The 16,401-nt window shown below is 32.3% G+C and overlaps 1 protein-coding gene across 1 annotated transcript in view; it reads right to left on the bottom strand.

Moving 5' to 3' along the window:
• The window catches only part of LOC143640985 (cadherin-12-like), a 76,794-nt gene extending 63,947 nt beyond the window's left edge, over positions 1-12,847 (bottom strand). Inside the window, exon 1 of the mRNA XM_077108461.1 lies at positions 12,685-12,847. Within this exon, the coding sequence (XP_076964576.1) occupies positions 12,685-12,826 (142 nt within the window). The 5' untranslated portion in view covers positions 12,827-12,847. The remainder of the gene's footprint in view (positions 1-12,684) is intronic.
• Between the last annotated feature and the right edge of the window lie 3,554 nt (positions 12,848-16,401).

Raw genomic sequence — 16,401 nt, 5'->3', positions numbered from 1 at the left:
TATATGTGTGTGTGTGTGTGTGTATAATAACATAATTTATATTTTCCATTACTACTAATTAAATTTTAAATAATATTTTTATTGATAATGTCCCCATGAATATGCATTATAATATTTTTTCTATATGAATAACAATAAGAAAGAGAAAGCTGCGTACAAATGTGTGAGAATGAAAAAAAGAGAATGCTGAAAAATTATTTTAAATTTTACTAAAATATTTATTTTCTTGTTCTGAAAATTGGAGAATTCAGGAATAACAAAATATTTTGATAGTTTAGTAATATTTTAGGTCCTCTGTCTTCAAAATGCTAAAGCAGTTTTTTAATTAAAAAAAAAGTCCACAAGAAAAGACCTTTCTGATGACAAAATTGACTTCAATCTGGGCTTAAACCAAACACATTAAACATCTGTAAATAGAACCTCAGGAATGACAAATCTATCCCTACTCACTCTCAGAATGTCTATGAGACTAGTGACAATAAATTTGAAGAGAACTAGTGTTTATTCTACTCTACTGATATAAGTTTTCTAAAAAAGTTTTGACATTTTTCATCTTAAATTGTTCACAAATTTATCATTACCTAAAGCCATTGAAAAACTTGTATCAATTGAAAGAGAAGCATTTTCTAGCAATGATTGACTTAGTAAAAGTGCAGGTTGAACACGTTTTAAAATGTCAAGGATTGGGCACCAACAACTTTACTATTTTAGTTAAATTATTTCCCTTTTAAAATACAATAGTAGAAAAAAAACAAAGGAAATTCAAAGAACTCAGAAGAGGAAAGGAAAACAAAATGTTTGTAAAATCTAGTGCAATTTAGAAATGTTTATATCTAATACAATCTCAGTTCTCAACAACTAAAAGAGAAAAGAACGTTTACAAAGGTTATAAATGTCCCTTCTAAATTGTACAAGCATGTACATGAATTGTTAAGTATATATCTAAAATTAATGGATTAAGTTTTATAAATTCTATGTAATGATAGCAATAAATCTTTTCTAAGAGTAATAAGAACTCATCCATCTAAAACTTCTGGTTCTATGCAAATAAAACAATGCAAAAATATAGGGCCAGATGTAAATCATATTTATATAGTAAGTTAATTACTTAGCATGCCTGTAATTCAGGTAAAAGATTAGGTCCAACTGCAGCTTCTAGTAGCTTTGTCCACAGGATGATGAAGACAATATAAAAATGGATAAACAGATTTTTTATAGTTTTGTCTATTTCAGAATTCAATAATTTTCTTTTGAATGATTACATAAGAGCATAAATTTATACATATTTATGGGGTTCCCCATCTTACTTTTAAAAATATGTATATATTGTGTAATGTTCAAATGAGTTTAAACATATCTAGGAGTGTTAACAATTTAATGTCATTGAAGAATTTAATTGAAAAATCACAAATATTAATCTAGCATGGCAACTTCGAAGGTCTGAAGCAATGTTTATAATTCTATTCCATGTATGATATTTAGACTGAGAGTGTGAACTGAGCCAACTTGATATTGGGTCTGTGAGGTCATCTAATAGGAAACAATCCACAGAACCATCAATCCATAGAATCAATCCACAGAAACAACCACATGAAAAAGCTAATAGGCTAAGAATTTCCTGACTTATAATTTTCTTTGTTCAGCTACTCCCACTGTGATCTATCAACTCCAATATCAGAAGGACCACTGGTATATTAATCTGTATAAATTCTCATCTTGTTCCTGTCCTTTCCAAATCCACTTGAAAAGTTTGATTTATCATTTCAATAAACTATTAATGTGTGGCCTATATATATTCCCAGTGCCCCCCACCTTTTTTGTACAAGGGATTGAATTCAGGGATGCTTAAACATTAAGCCACATCCCCAGCCCTTTATAATATTTCATTTAGAGACAGGGTCTTGCTGAGTTGCTCAGGGTCTTGCTAAATTGCTGAGGCTGGATTTGAACTTGTGATTCCCCTGCCTCAGCTTCCCAAGCTGCTGGCATTACAGGATAAGCCACCATGCCTGGTTTCTGACATTCTTTTATTACTATATCTGACAAAAGACAACCCTTAATAGTCATAATTAATCTTCTAAAGAGGAGAGATGTATGACTAAGAAAAAACAAGAAAGACAGCTAGATATTGGTTTAAATTATGATCATTAACCTAGAATTCACTTTCCTCATTGCTTGCAAAGTATGCAGATGCTAAAGTAACTACCATTCTCTTTTCATTTCTATTTTAAACCAATCCACTCTCCACAAACTCAGCTTTACTAACTTCACTAATTCTTTTCCCAGGTAATGACTGTGAACTGTATTTCACAGAATAAAATTAGAATGGTGTTATGTAGATTTTTCACTTTCCCAAACCTGCAAACAATCCCTCACTAATATTCCTGTTATTGGAATAGGTACAGCATGTTCATTTTTCTCCTTCTTCCCCTCTCCATTTCCTCAGTGAATGTCTTTCCTTGGATGAAAACAATGTTGAGCCAGAACATCATCTGCAGCAGTAACTACAATATAGTGGTCAGTTTTTTGTTCCCTATTAATTCTCCAAGATATTACTCCCCAACTGTAGGACACAGCAAAGCTAGGGGTTTGGTGTGTCCTTGTTTTAAGGTATAGTTTTGCTTCTCCAGGTCTGAATTATCTGAGTGGCAGTGAGTGAAGAATCTTGGAAGCATCTCATCCTGCAACCCCCAAGAGCAAGGAATTGCCTCTACTTTGATAGAACACTGCCTCACCCTCCAGATCCCTCAGTGATGCACTCCACACACAGATTCTCAATATGAGGAAAATCTCCTTTGTAGGACTTAAAATGACTCTTGGGTATTTTTCCCTTCTGCAGCTACATCTTTACCCTTCCTTTGGTTATCATGTAATTATTTTTACAAACAGCTTTCCTTGGGTACTTCAACATTCTTAAACATATGGAAGACACTATCCCAAGGATTTGCTCCCTGTCTGGGAAAATAACAGCAGCCATTGTGATCTGCCCTGGTTGCTGAGGAGGCTCTTCTCTACATACCTGAGGCTAGGAAAAGAGCAACCACACTACTTACTTTGATTATATGGGAACTCTTCATCACTCTCTCAAAGAATACCTCAGCATAAACTTTTTCTATTATTCCCCATACTCTATAAAAAGTGTTTTTTTTTAAAAAAAAAACACACAAAATATCTTGTTCTGACTAATGACTCAACAGTCTTAAATGCATCCTGACATTTTCATTTTAAATTCTACATTTGACTTTGGACAATACTTGTCTAGATGATATTCACTGAATTTTAGCATCATGGTAAAAATTTCAATAATAAACTTTTATTACATCTGTAAGCATCCCCCTCCCGCTTTTTAGCCAATTTCAATTGAGATATCCTTCATCTTCCCTTCTTACTATTGAACTCCAGCAATATGCAAATACTGGTACAATTTATCACACAGTCTGTTTTCACAATCAATATTCTTCTTAACTGAGATATTCCCAAGAATAGACAGTGTTCATATTTGATTATTTCACAAAGTTTTTCTTTTGCTCCAAACTGACTCCAGGCACTCTTTTAGTTATTGTCCCCTTTTTAACAAAATTTCTCCTTTATTGTCACTGTGACGTATTTCTAGCTAAGAAGCAAGCCACATGTAGACTTAGGCTGGTTTTTGAAGCCACTATTCTGTTAAAGATTTCCTCTGATATTGCCAGTTTTATTTCTTTGTCATTAAATTCTTAACAATTTTTGGGCATCATTCAACCCTCTTCAACATTCCCTCTTTTTTGAAGCACACTTCTAACATCTCTTACATTCTCTATATAGAGTTCTGGTTTCTTCCACTTCACAGCTGTCCCCTCCCCAATGCCCTTTGTTATGTCCTCAAGATCAGATAAAATTCCTGCTGCATGTTAGCATCATATGGAAAGATTTGGATACAATGCTGCAGCCCAAGAATAACCCAAAGAGGGGTTACTTTAGTGGTTCTGTGTTTAGACCTGAATAACAGGATTTTTTACATTCCTTCTGGTTCTATTGACAATCATGGTCAAGAGCCATTGTCTCCAGCCGCCCCTTTGATTTTTCTCTTCTAGTTAATTTCATCTATCCTCTTGACTTCATTTACTCTATTCACACTAATTTTTTTTTATATTTTAAATTTCTCTATATACAACTTCTGAGTTTTATACTTGGCAAAACATTATGATGTTCCAAAACTTCAAGGCATCGATCTTGTTGCATTCCACATAGAGCTTATAGGATTGCCATGTCCTCCAAAAGATATCTAATATGCAATGTCTCAGCAAGTAGTATTTCTCCTGTTCCATAAATTAAAATCCTCCATTGATAGAAAATAAATACTACCATTTTTTGATCCAATAAAATTGTTGAAATCTATACACATATTATCATTTTCACAACTACCATAGTCTTTGCTAACAGAGATCTCACACATATTTCTTCTCTGTATTACTGTTATTGTGTGCTAACTGAGTCTCCCGTAGTACTTCTCTCTGAGGTACCTGCAATGTCTTCCTCATGCTCTTCTGCAAGAAGAGACAGGGTCATGTCTATCACTCACAGGGAGTGAGTACATTATTTTCTGACACAGAAATAACATGGAATAAATGTATAAAGCTTTTAGAAAGTCAATGGACATAAATATGAAGGAAAGAAAGACATTTTAAAATACATATTACCCTTTAAGAAGAATAAATATTTTTAGGAATCATTTCTAAACTGCTTTACATTTTGTAGCATGTATCCAAAATCTTTCCCATCAATAAATATTTTTATCATCACATTAGAACTATGATGTCTATACTGTTATCATAATTCCCATTCATATCCTGGTAGGGTATGACTGTGAACATACATATTGAGTAGGGAAGGAATGCAGGTATAAGCCCTGAGTTTTAGTGTTTGTCAACTTCTATGGCATAAGAACTCCCACCACAGACAATTTCAAGTCAACTATGTGTCATCATTGAACACAGTCCTGGGAGATGTGCCCTATAAGCTCAGATAATCTGTTCAACACCTGTTTCAGGTGTTCTAGGTTATGAGAAGGACCAGTCAAGTGGCATCTCTGACCCACAGAATGATTACTTTATTTGGTTTGTCCACTTGGTCTCATTTTACTACCTGAAATCAATTAAACTGAGGCAATATTTTGTTAGTAAGCAAGCTTTTAAAATACAAATAACTCAAAATTAATACTTTTAGCCATATTGAAGCATGTACATTTCAATAATGTGTGACTTAGTGGGTTAGGCATAAACAGGAGGGTTTCTATTTTCAAAGTTTAAAGAGCACAGTCAGTGAAAATATGGAGAAAAAGATTATCAGGAGATTTAAAAATATTCAAAAGGGGATGAGGCTTTAAAGATAAAATTAATTTATTTCTACACTCTTTCTATGCCTGTAGTGCAAAAAAAAAAAAAAAAAAGGAAAACTGACTACATTTTTTTCTGGACTTCTGATTCTCCTTTCCTTTTTACAAAGTACCTCTATGCAAGTATAAGTTTTACATCTAATACTGCAGTTATAGTAACTACAGTTTCAATAAACATATCTATATTTCCCTACAAATCTAATTGTCCTTTATATTTTTTTCAAAAAATTGCATTGGAATTTCAACAGCCCATTTATATTACTTAATTATTATCAGAATAAAAATCTCTTTCACATTCTATAATATATATATATATATATATATATATATATATATATATATATTCAATACATATGAATTATATACTCACTATTCCTGTTACATGGTAATAAACATGATGTAGATCTTGGCAAGAGTTCACATCCTTTCAAGTGCATCAATAACTTTCCATTGTTCATTCATCTTAACAGAGTGCATTTAATATTCCCTTAAATCCTTTTTTAAATATGTAAACAGTTCTTTCAGTTGACTTTATCCCTATAATTTCTGATTAATCAAATAAGATATAGCACATTAAGAATTCTAACATAAATTGTCAAATAACCTTATCAAAATATTCCACAAAAATAATACAAATTTTCTTATGATTTAGAAAAAAAATTGAGCACCTTTAAACTAAGAGCCTATCTGGGCATGGTGGCAGATGCCTGTAATCCCAGCAGTTCAGGAAGCTGAGGTAGGAGCATCACAAGTTCAAAGTCACGCTCAGCAAATTTAGGAGGCCCTAAGAAATTTAGCAAGACTCTGTCTCAATATAAAAATAAATAAATAAAAATGGCCAAGGACGTAGCTCAGTGGTTATTTGCCATTGGGTTCAATTCCTGGTACCAAAAATAAGTAAACTAACAAAATTTTAATAAATATTTAGACTTTCAAGACTGGGATTGTGGCTCAGTAGTAGAGCACTTGCCTTGAACCTGTGAGGCATTGGGTTTGATCCTCAGCACCACATAAAAACAAATAAAAATAAAGATCAATATAGATATAGATAGATATAGATATACTTAAAACAAATAAATATTTAGACTTTCAAATTCAGATGACCTCATCTATTTATTCAAAGGATTGGTTACTCATGAATTTCCTTTTGAGACTTTAATAAGGTAATCTGGAAGAGATGAAGTTTTGTAATATTCTCTCTCATGTCAGAGTTTAGTTTCTTTTAGCCAAAACCAATTCGTTAACTGACAGTCCAACTAGCTGTCTCTTAATTTGATTTCTTAATGGCCATCATACCATCATGAATCATGTGCAAATGCACTGGCTTTTCTTTTTTTCTATTGCCTGTATTTGACTGTTGGACTTTCCCTGTTTAGTTGCCCGTGCCTTAATGTTTCACTAGCTATCACTACAAATCTCTTCATGTATAAATATCTGACTATCATTTATTTTTTCAAGAATGGTTTCAATGCTCTCTTTGATTTTTTTTCTCTCTCCCCCTTCTCTTTCTTCTTCCTTCTTTCCTTCCTTCCCTTTCTGTCTTTTCACTTCTACTTTTTCATAGTTCTATATATACAAACCTTTAAATAGGATGTCATGTTTTGCAGTGCTGTAAGTATTTCAGTATAGCTTTGGTTTTCCACTAACACTATTATAATAATATTATTTCAGTAATCAATGTAGATATCATTTCTTCCAACATTTCCATTGTTCTGTAATGATATGGATTCCCATCCAGTACATTTATATATATTGTGTTCATAAGTTTATCACTGTTTTTATTCCAAGTTGTGTGATTGTCAATTACTTAAAAAATCTATACTTGGTGCTTGAGGGAAGAAATTTAAAAATTTATTCTCTTTATGCAGGTTCAAATAAAAAATTATATTATTTTTACATTATTCAATTACTTCAATTCATTACTTCAATAAAACTGCAGTTTTAATTATTTTTCTATTGAATGATATATTTTATTACATCAAATATTTGTTAATAAGATATATTTCTTACATATCAGAATTTTGTTTCCAAGGTTTTTACTATTACACTTGGTTCTGTGTTGCTCTTATTAACAAAACAGTTTCAAAATCCAGTTTCTTTGTCTATATAGCTCCTAAGACCAATAATAAAGCAAAAATGAAGTAGAGAAATGTGAACCATATGGAGTTAAAGGTAGCTTTAGGATTCTTTCACAACTATGGTTAAAGACCGTCACTAATGTCAGAAATTTAAGTATTAAAGACTTGATCTGCTTTTTTTCATCTTCTCATAACTTCATTTTCTTTTCAAGATTTTTCATACTCGAATGATAAACAGAGCATGATTTCTTTAATTCAGTTATTTTTTCTCTTTGTGTGAGAGTTCATGTATCACTTCTTTGCTTATATATCTTAGAAATATTTCTTTGTGGCTTCGATTTTGAAAACACTTTTTAAGGATTTTAAAGCCTTTTTCAATGGCCTTTTGCTTTCTCCCCTCCATCAAGCTCATCATATTAACACAAAAGCCATCTTCTTGCTGAAGTCATTTCTTCATTGGTCTTCCTCTTACTTAACTTCCTTTTTGAGTCCAGAAGATCCCCGTGTCCTTTCCACTCTGTTATTGAGATATCTCCAGGCTCTGCTTCACTTACTGTTTCTGTGGGCTTTCTCTACACTACTGTATACTTCAGTCCTTATCACATATCAAAGCTCTTTTATCTAAAAAGCAATACATGGCATTTTGTTTTATGTTACATTATTGCCCTTAATGTAATTTATGTTACATTATTGCCCTTCTGCAATAATGTAACATAAATACATAGTGTATACATATTACAACTTTGTAACATTTGTATCCAACTTACACCAGGCTCAAAGGCTTTGATTAGCCATATTATGGGAGTGTTATTAGGTTTTGTTTGTTTATTTTTTTGTGTTTGGAGAATAAACAGGTCGCCTGCCCTTAGCCAGAATTTCCAGGCAAGATAGGAAGTGAGGTGTAAAAAATGCACTTGGGAGTAACAAGGAAGCTTGTGAAAGGAACTGAGTGATCCTCACCATATCCAGATGAGTAGTACAAGGCCTTCTCTGAACTCAAAGGCCAGGAGATATTCTATTTTAACACATATAACACATATTCTGAGACTGTGTGTATGTTTGTGTATATATAACCACATAAATATCTATGTGCGTATATGTTTATACTCTTGAATCGACCCCATTACTTAAGTAATTTGATTTCATAATATATACTTTAGATCAGCTTGTTAGATGGTTTAGCCACTTCAAATTCATGTAATAGAAATCATTAATATTTTTGTAGCTTACTTACAAATAAAGATTCTCTAGAGATATCCCTGATTGTAATAGATAGGAGCCATATAACTCTCACGCAAAACATTTTTTAAAGAAAATACTTTCTCTTCATATGATTTTAGAGAGAGTTCTTTTTGTAGGTATCACGTTATTTCCACTTCTGATCCAGTATTGTTGGTTTCATTTGTGGACACTTTTCTGGGTTACTTGGAGGAACTTTTTGGGTAAACATAGGCATCAAAAATAAATTTCCACTCTAGAGAGAGAGTTAATTTAAAAATGAAGTTCCTGGATGAATCTCTTTTACTTTTTAAACAAAATAGCATTGCAATTTTATTTCTGAAACTGAGTCATTATAAGAGTTAAGTGAGAAGGAACATCCAAATCATTGTCACACAACAATTTCTATGTTGTGTAAAACATAGTAATTTATTAGTCAATACCATAGTCATCATCATCATTATCAGACTGAGAAAAGTTATAAAATCATGGGGCAATAAATTTTAAATCAACAGTAAAATGATAAACTATTTTCATAAGTTTTATACAAATACATTTGCCATTTATGGTTTCCCATCTCCTTTTATAGAAGAAAATGGATGCAAATGGGGGCTTAATAAGTCATACATGCATATGAATACACATTGCCATAAAGCACTGTGATAAGTAAATTCTAAGAAATTATGTTGTGCATGTTTAAGCAATGGAAAAAGTATTTCAAATTCATCTGAAGCAAGATTTTTTATCATAACTGTTTAAGAGTCATGAGCAAATATAGCTAGTCTGGGGAATTCTCCTTTAAGTTATTTATGTAGGAAATACATGTTTTCTTGACATTAACATTCAAATAGATATCATTTCAGTTCATAATTTTATGTCACATTTGCTGTTTAATTGCTCCATATGAGAAATGTTTCTGCTAAATGAGCACTGGCCTCGAAAGAAATGGTTTTACTGTGTATAAATGTATTCTGTCTTTTCCTCTGACGAATGTAATTCAAAATGATGTTACACTAAAAAAGTTTTGACACAAAGACATGTAAAACTTCAGGCAGTTTGACTAATTTTTTATTCATGCAAAACATGAAAACCTTCTTCCTTCAAATAATTCAACAATATCTCCCACTTATTATAATGCTAGACAGTGGTTCAAATGTGCATGTAATACAATCATAAAATAATTTGATCACAGTGATCTGCTAAGTAATTTTCTATTGCCCTCTCATTTTTTTCTTTATGAGTATAGGCAGTTTAATATATGTTATGATTGTTTTAGAGGTGCATTTAAAATAATATTGTTTTAGAGTGGCATATAAAGAAAACCATAGTTTTTATTTTTAATATCATGTTAAATTAGAAGAATTGTGAACTTCAGAGTTAAAAAACTTGTAACTTCAATTCATTGTTGATAACTGAGTATTTATCTCTCTAAGGGTCCATCTTCTTTATAGGCAAAGTGATAAATATTAATCTAATAATGTTATTGTAAAAAAGAAGATAAGACAGTAATCATAAAGTTCATGGAATAGCTTATAAATGCTCTAACAGTTTCAATGCTCTCTTCTCTCACATACTTTCTTGTTTAATCACCCTTAAAAACACAAATTGAAACTTGAATAAATACCCAACAAGCCTATGGACCTATCCATATTCTTTTACCCCCTACATACGATCTAAAGTTATCTTTCTGTTTCAGTGGGATCTAAGCAGGAATTTGTGTCTCCTAACTATATGTAGCTTCTCTTGAATCAAGACTTTCATTGTGTATTTTCCAGGTCTATTATCCCTGCCCAAACTTCTACAAAATACTCTTCACCCATACCTGTAGGACATGACTTGCTGCCTGCTTCCCGGTCTTGGGGCCGCACATGTGGCTGGGATGGTGCCTGGCAATCAGCCAGTACGTAGTGTGGTGGTGACAGAAAAAACAGACCACCTCCAGGATAGGTCCAGTACTCTTCCACCCTCGTGGACAGCTCATGCCTTCCCTTACAGAACATGGGAAGGGTGTACAAGTGAACTCACCCCACCCCTCTGACCTTTATTCTGATTGGCTCCTGAGCATTATATTAGCTGTGTGTACTTCCTCAATAAACAAGATCCTGCTTTGAAGGTCTCCCTAGCGTGTCTGATTGTCTTTCAGCGAGGGAGGGCAGGGTGTGGGCACCTGGGTGCCGAAGGCCAGTCAACCTTTGCCTTTCTTGGCTCATCCTGGTCAGGGCATGCTTTCCCCATGTCTCCCGCAGGTCAGGAGGAAACCAGGGGCTAAAACCCTGACACATACCCACTAATAGGACATCTTTCCAATGGTAGTGGTTTTGAATTTCTGACCTGGAAACACCACTATCACCCATATAAATAAGAATATCACATTTCCCAGAACATATTTGCTACACTATAGATTCCACAGGCTTTATATACACACAAAACCTGAATCTGAACCCATGTTTAATATCCCACATTTTACATGCAAACAGAATAATCTCTCAATCCATACTGCTCAATAATCTATCACAGTTTGCCGAATTTAAAGCAGACATAAAAAAAATTAAAAAAATAAATAAAACAGAAAGAAAGGAATAAGAAAGAACTACAGAAAAAAAAAGAAAAACATGAATAGCTTTTAGAATTTGAACCATATTCTTTAATGAGATCATATGATAGGTAATCAAATTAATTATTTGTTTCTCCTTTTAATGTTTTTTCTGTTTCCCTCAATAAAAAAGTAAGAAAAAATATTGCTTTAAGGAATTTTGTGTTATTGCTCATAACGTTATCTAGTAAACTTTGTTATATACTTTCCATGTTCTAAAGTTTGGTGTTATCTTTGAAACATATTCATAAATTTTTTAAATTGACAGAAACTATGTATGTTTAGCATGAATCACATGGCATTTTTTAATATGTGTCCTGGTAGAATGGTTCAATTGACTAATCAACATATGCATTAAAGTATGATTTCTAAATGCCATTCCAAACATTTGGCAATTAGACTTTCTGATTACTAAATAAAAATATATACCAATGAAGAAAATATAGGTTGAAACTATATAGAAAAAAGTGACAAAGCATTCAAATATGAAAACATGTAGCCAAAGCAATAAAACATACAATTATTTAAATATTCTTAGTGCTACAGATTTTAGTAGATGAACTCCCTAATTGTCCTTCTGAAGTGGAAAAAGAAAAAATCATTTTGGTTTTTAAACTCTCTAGACAAAAAACTACCTGGTGACTTAATCAAATTTCTTATAAAACTACGACTAAAACCATTCAGCATCAATATTCTAACTCTGAGGAACAGAGAAATAATTCCCCAAAATGCACTGGGAAGTGAATAGGTACTGATTGGTGTTAAATGTAATACTGTAACAGAAAACTAGATGAAATACAAGTGAGAAATACTCATTTTCAAAGGGAAACACAGAGTTATAGAGAGGATACAGGTGTGAACCATTCTATTATCAAAAGAAACTGTAGCAATTTTCACCTATTGCAAAACTAAAATGAAATAACTAGTCAGAACTAAAATAATAAAATATCATCAATATCATCCTATTCACAAAAGTATATGAATATAGTTCCATGTGTATATTTACAAAAATGGAGTCACAGAATTATTATGTTAAATATATAATAAAAAATCTGATGGTACATGTATTATAAATATGATGCCTTATATCAGATTATGTATATTTGTGTTACGTCTTAAGTTAATAATGTATCAGGGTAAGATCCCACCCAAATAACTATAAATATTTTGTTTTAGTTAACATTGATTTAATAAGTCTGATTGTTCAATTATTAACTCTATTTTCTATTAAAATAATATGGGATGTGAAATACATTGAAATTATAAATTCTGATGTCATGCAATTTTTGTCTGTTGACTTATGCTCCCTGAAACCAAAAAAATGTCTGGGAAATGATTTTAATTGCTAATGCATTATATAACATTGTAATTCAATAATTTCATATGGCTCTGCAAATTTTGAGTTAGGGTAAATTACACACTTTTGGGGAAGCGAATTGGATTGTCATTGACGTCACTGAGGGTGATGTTGACTACTGTTGTTCCAGCCAGTCCTCCTAGTTGTCCTCCCATATCTTTGGCTTGAATGAGAACTTGGTATTGTTCTTTGACTTCTCTACCCATGTTTGGCAAAGCTGTTCTAATAATACCTTGAGGGGGAAATAGTAACAGAATACAAACATCACAAATCCTGTACTTTCCATAATAAAATAGATTGCAACCACAATAAAATGATTCTATGTAGATTCACTAGCAAAGTTATGGCCGTGAGAAAACATGTGTTATTTAAAAACACCTTAAATACTCAATACTTAAGATATAATTTAATTTCGGAAACAACCCTACAATGAGATATAGAGCAGCAGTGAGGAATTATTAAAAACTACCATATTAGTTCTAAAATATAACTAAGAACATTAGGTTAAATTTTATTTATACAAATGTGTCTATTTCAAATAAGAATTTTTTTAAAAAATTGGTAAACATAATCATGTGAAAAAATGTACATGGTCAATTTGTGTTGAGTGTTCACTTTCTAATGATTACCATTTTCTTCTTCACTTTCATTTTCTAGGATAAATATGCCACTTAGTTTTTTTAAATTCATGAATAATCTCCTTTGCACATTATATTTTGTCTTTCACCAACTCCCTCAGTTACTTTAGCAATAGATTTTTTATTTAGGTATCATTAAGCTTTATAATTGCTGGGACTTCTGTCTCCTTTGTCACCAGGTCCTCCAGCACCTAGGACAATGCCCAATATTTGGAAGGAACTCAACAGCTGGTTGACCAAATAAATGATTGTTCGAGTGAATTTATCCATAATTACATTTTTAGTCATAAATTTAATGATTCATATGCATATTTATACATGATGTTCAGTTTCTACTTTTGTGTCCAAATTTAGAACTAATTTATATTTACACTTATTCAAAAGGAAGTAAGTAAAAGCTTCCAGCATTCTTTAAAAAAAAAAAAACCTGAATGCATTAACCTAATTCCTATTTTCAGTCAATGGTTTTAAGGTAAGATGGGACAGCCTTTGCCTTCAACCTGTGTGGCACTAATAGTGGTGTTTTGTAAGGGAACAAGTATGTATGACAAAGAGTGGCAACAGGAGCACATAGCATTGAAATCACAAACCAAATATACATCCTCATTTTATCTTTACTTTCTACTTACTATCCAACTACCAAATGCCATTTTGAAGCCAATTCAGATTTAACTGCAATCTGAAATTTCTTTTGACACTTGGAAGAAATAATTATAAAATGACAGCCTTCATTTTGCTACTGATGTTTTATTCAAGAATTGGTACTGACACCATTTTGATTCAATCTGTTTGTCTCCAACTTAAGCTCCTGATGCCTTATTTCCAACTAAATCTTACAACTAAGATTTTTCATCTCTAGTTTTTAATGTCTCTGTCCTGCCTACCTTAATCTGTGTGACTTCTTTCTGAGTTATGCTTTCTGCAAATTTTAGATAAATCCCTGAGTTTGATTCATATGTTCATATGCTTACTGACTTGTTCTTCTATTCACTAAGGCCTAGCTTTGCACAATTTATTTTAAATATAATAATTACAAATATATATAAAATATTTTTATTTGTTTAATTTGTTTGTGTTTGAAAATCCTCAATATCAAATTAGAGAGAAAGAAAAGAGAGAGAAGGCAGGAAAGAGAGAAAGGGAGAGAGAATTTTGGACTTGTTTCTTTCTGCTTAGTGAAGTGTATAAAGAAGCTATGTACTTAAATGAAGTTAGATCAAAACATTAAGATACAATTGCAAAGGGGGTAGATACATATAACTCACTTTCAGAATATCTGTTTTTTTCTGTGATCTTTTTTCCCCCTGTGATTTTTAATTTTGTCAAGTTGTCCCCATGGCATCTGCCACCCTGCCCTCTTCATCTGCCCTGGCTATGATAGGTGACCTGCCTTCTGTTCCTTGCCCTCTTTTGGTACCATGCTGCCTAACTAACTATAAGGTAGTACATTAAAATTTTGGAAGAGCAAGAATATATGTGATGATGAGAATGATGCTCTTACCGCCATCACTTACATTCAAGAAACCATGGTTCCACAAAAATAAAATGCAACATTTGCACATTTTTGTAACTTGTACAAATCTGGGGAATCGGGAAGACTATAATATTGAACATGAAAAGAGAATTTTTCATTACATCACTTTTTAAAATGCTGAAAATTTCTCTTTCAGGAAATTATTCCTCTTATGGCCACTTGTGTATCAATCAATTAAAATATAAAAACCAATCAAACAAGCAAGAATAGATTACATGGTTTTGATGTAGGAGGACTTTGCAAAGAACTGAGCTGCAGTACTTCCATACCAGACAGCAGGAAGCAGAAGAAAATGCTTCAAGCCAACTAAGTTTTCATGTTAGTATTAGTGTCCATCCTATCTACCTTCCTTTTGGTATTTGTATATAGATACAGTGGCTGACTTATAGGAGAGCAGTTGAAAACAAACCAATGAATTTTATAGAACAGTATAAATATTTCACAAAAATGATGCCACTTACTTTAATTCATCCCATAGAATTCCAAAATAAATCATATTTATTGGATAAAAGGAGACAGAGATAATTAATCCTGGGATGATTTTAATATCTTCCAACTGAGGATATTTCTAATGTATTAATCAAGACAACTAGAATGGGAAGAATATTGTTACATAGTTTCTGCCAATATAAATGGACATATATGATTGAGATAGTTTTACACATTTAAAATAATATAACAAAGAAAAATAGTCTTCACAGAGTTTATTTTCTTTGGCAATAGTCCCTCAATCTTGATGAATGCCTGATTATTTTATAAAATACAGTAAATGTTCCAAGAATGCCATTTTGAGATAAAAAATAACACAATATTATATAGGAAAAAATATCATAAACAGCATCTGTGATCATCTAGTATATAATTTTACAAAAGCTAATTTTTGAATGAAGAGGTAAAGTTCAGTACTAAGACATGGGACCACAGATCAGGCAGGCCTTGTACTAAAGTAAACATTTCATTCACCTTTTGTTATTAGAATTGAGGATATAATCTTCTTCTCCTGCTCTTCCTCCCTATCCCATTTTGAGTCACACCCCTTATATCAGAGAAGACATTTGGCATTTGTTTTTTAGGGATTGGCTAACTTCACTTAGCATAATATGCTCTAATGCCATCCATTTCCCTGCAAATGCCATGATCTTGTTATTTTTTAGTGCTGAGTAATACTCCATTGTGTATAAATGCCACTTTTTTTTTTAACAATTCATCTATTGAAGGGCATCTAGGTTGGTTCCACAGTGTAGCTATTGTGAATTGTGCTGCTATAAACATTGATGTGGCTGTGTCCCTGTACTATGCTCTTTTTAGGTCTTTAAATAGGGAAGAGAGATGGGTGGGAAAAGGAGGGAGAAGGGGAATTGCATGGAAGATGAAAGGAGACCCTCATCATTATACAGAATACACATATAATGTTGTGAGGAGAAAAAAAAGAAGAAGTGTGTCACATTAGATTGGGTAGAGAGATGTGATGGGAGGGGAGTGGGGAGAGGAAGGGAGGTAGGAAGGGCAGCAGAATAAAATAGACATTATATTATTATTATTACATTATTATTGCTATCTGTATATACGTGACTGTATGACCAATATGATTCTGCAACCTGTACAATCA

This window comes from Callospermophilus lateralis, unplaced genomic scaffold (genome assembly GCF_048772815.1).
Source record: "Callospermophilus lateralis isolate mCalLat2 unplaced genomic scaffold, mCalLat2.hap1 Scaffold_82, whole genome shotgun sequence".
NCBI classification, from domain to species: domain Eukaryota; kingdom Metazoa; phylum Chordata; class Mammalia; order Rodentia; family Sciuridae; genus Callospermophilus; species Callospermophilus lateralis.
Note: the sequence above shows the minus strand (reverse complement) of the source record. Positions and strands in the feature narration are given on the sequence as shown.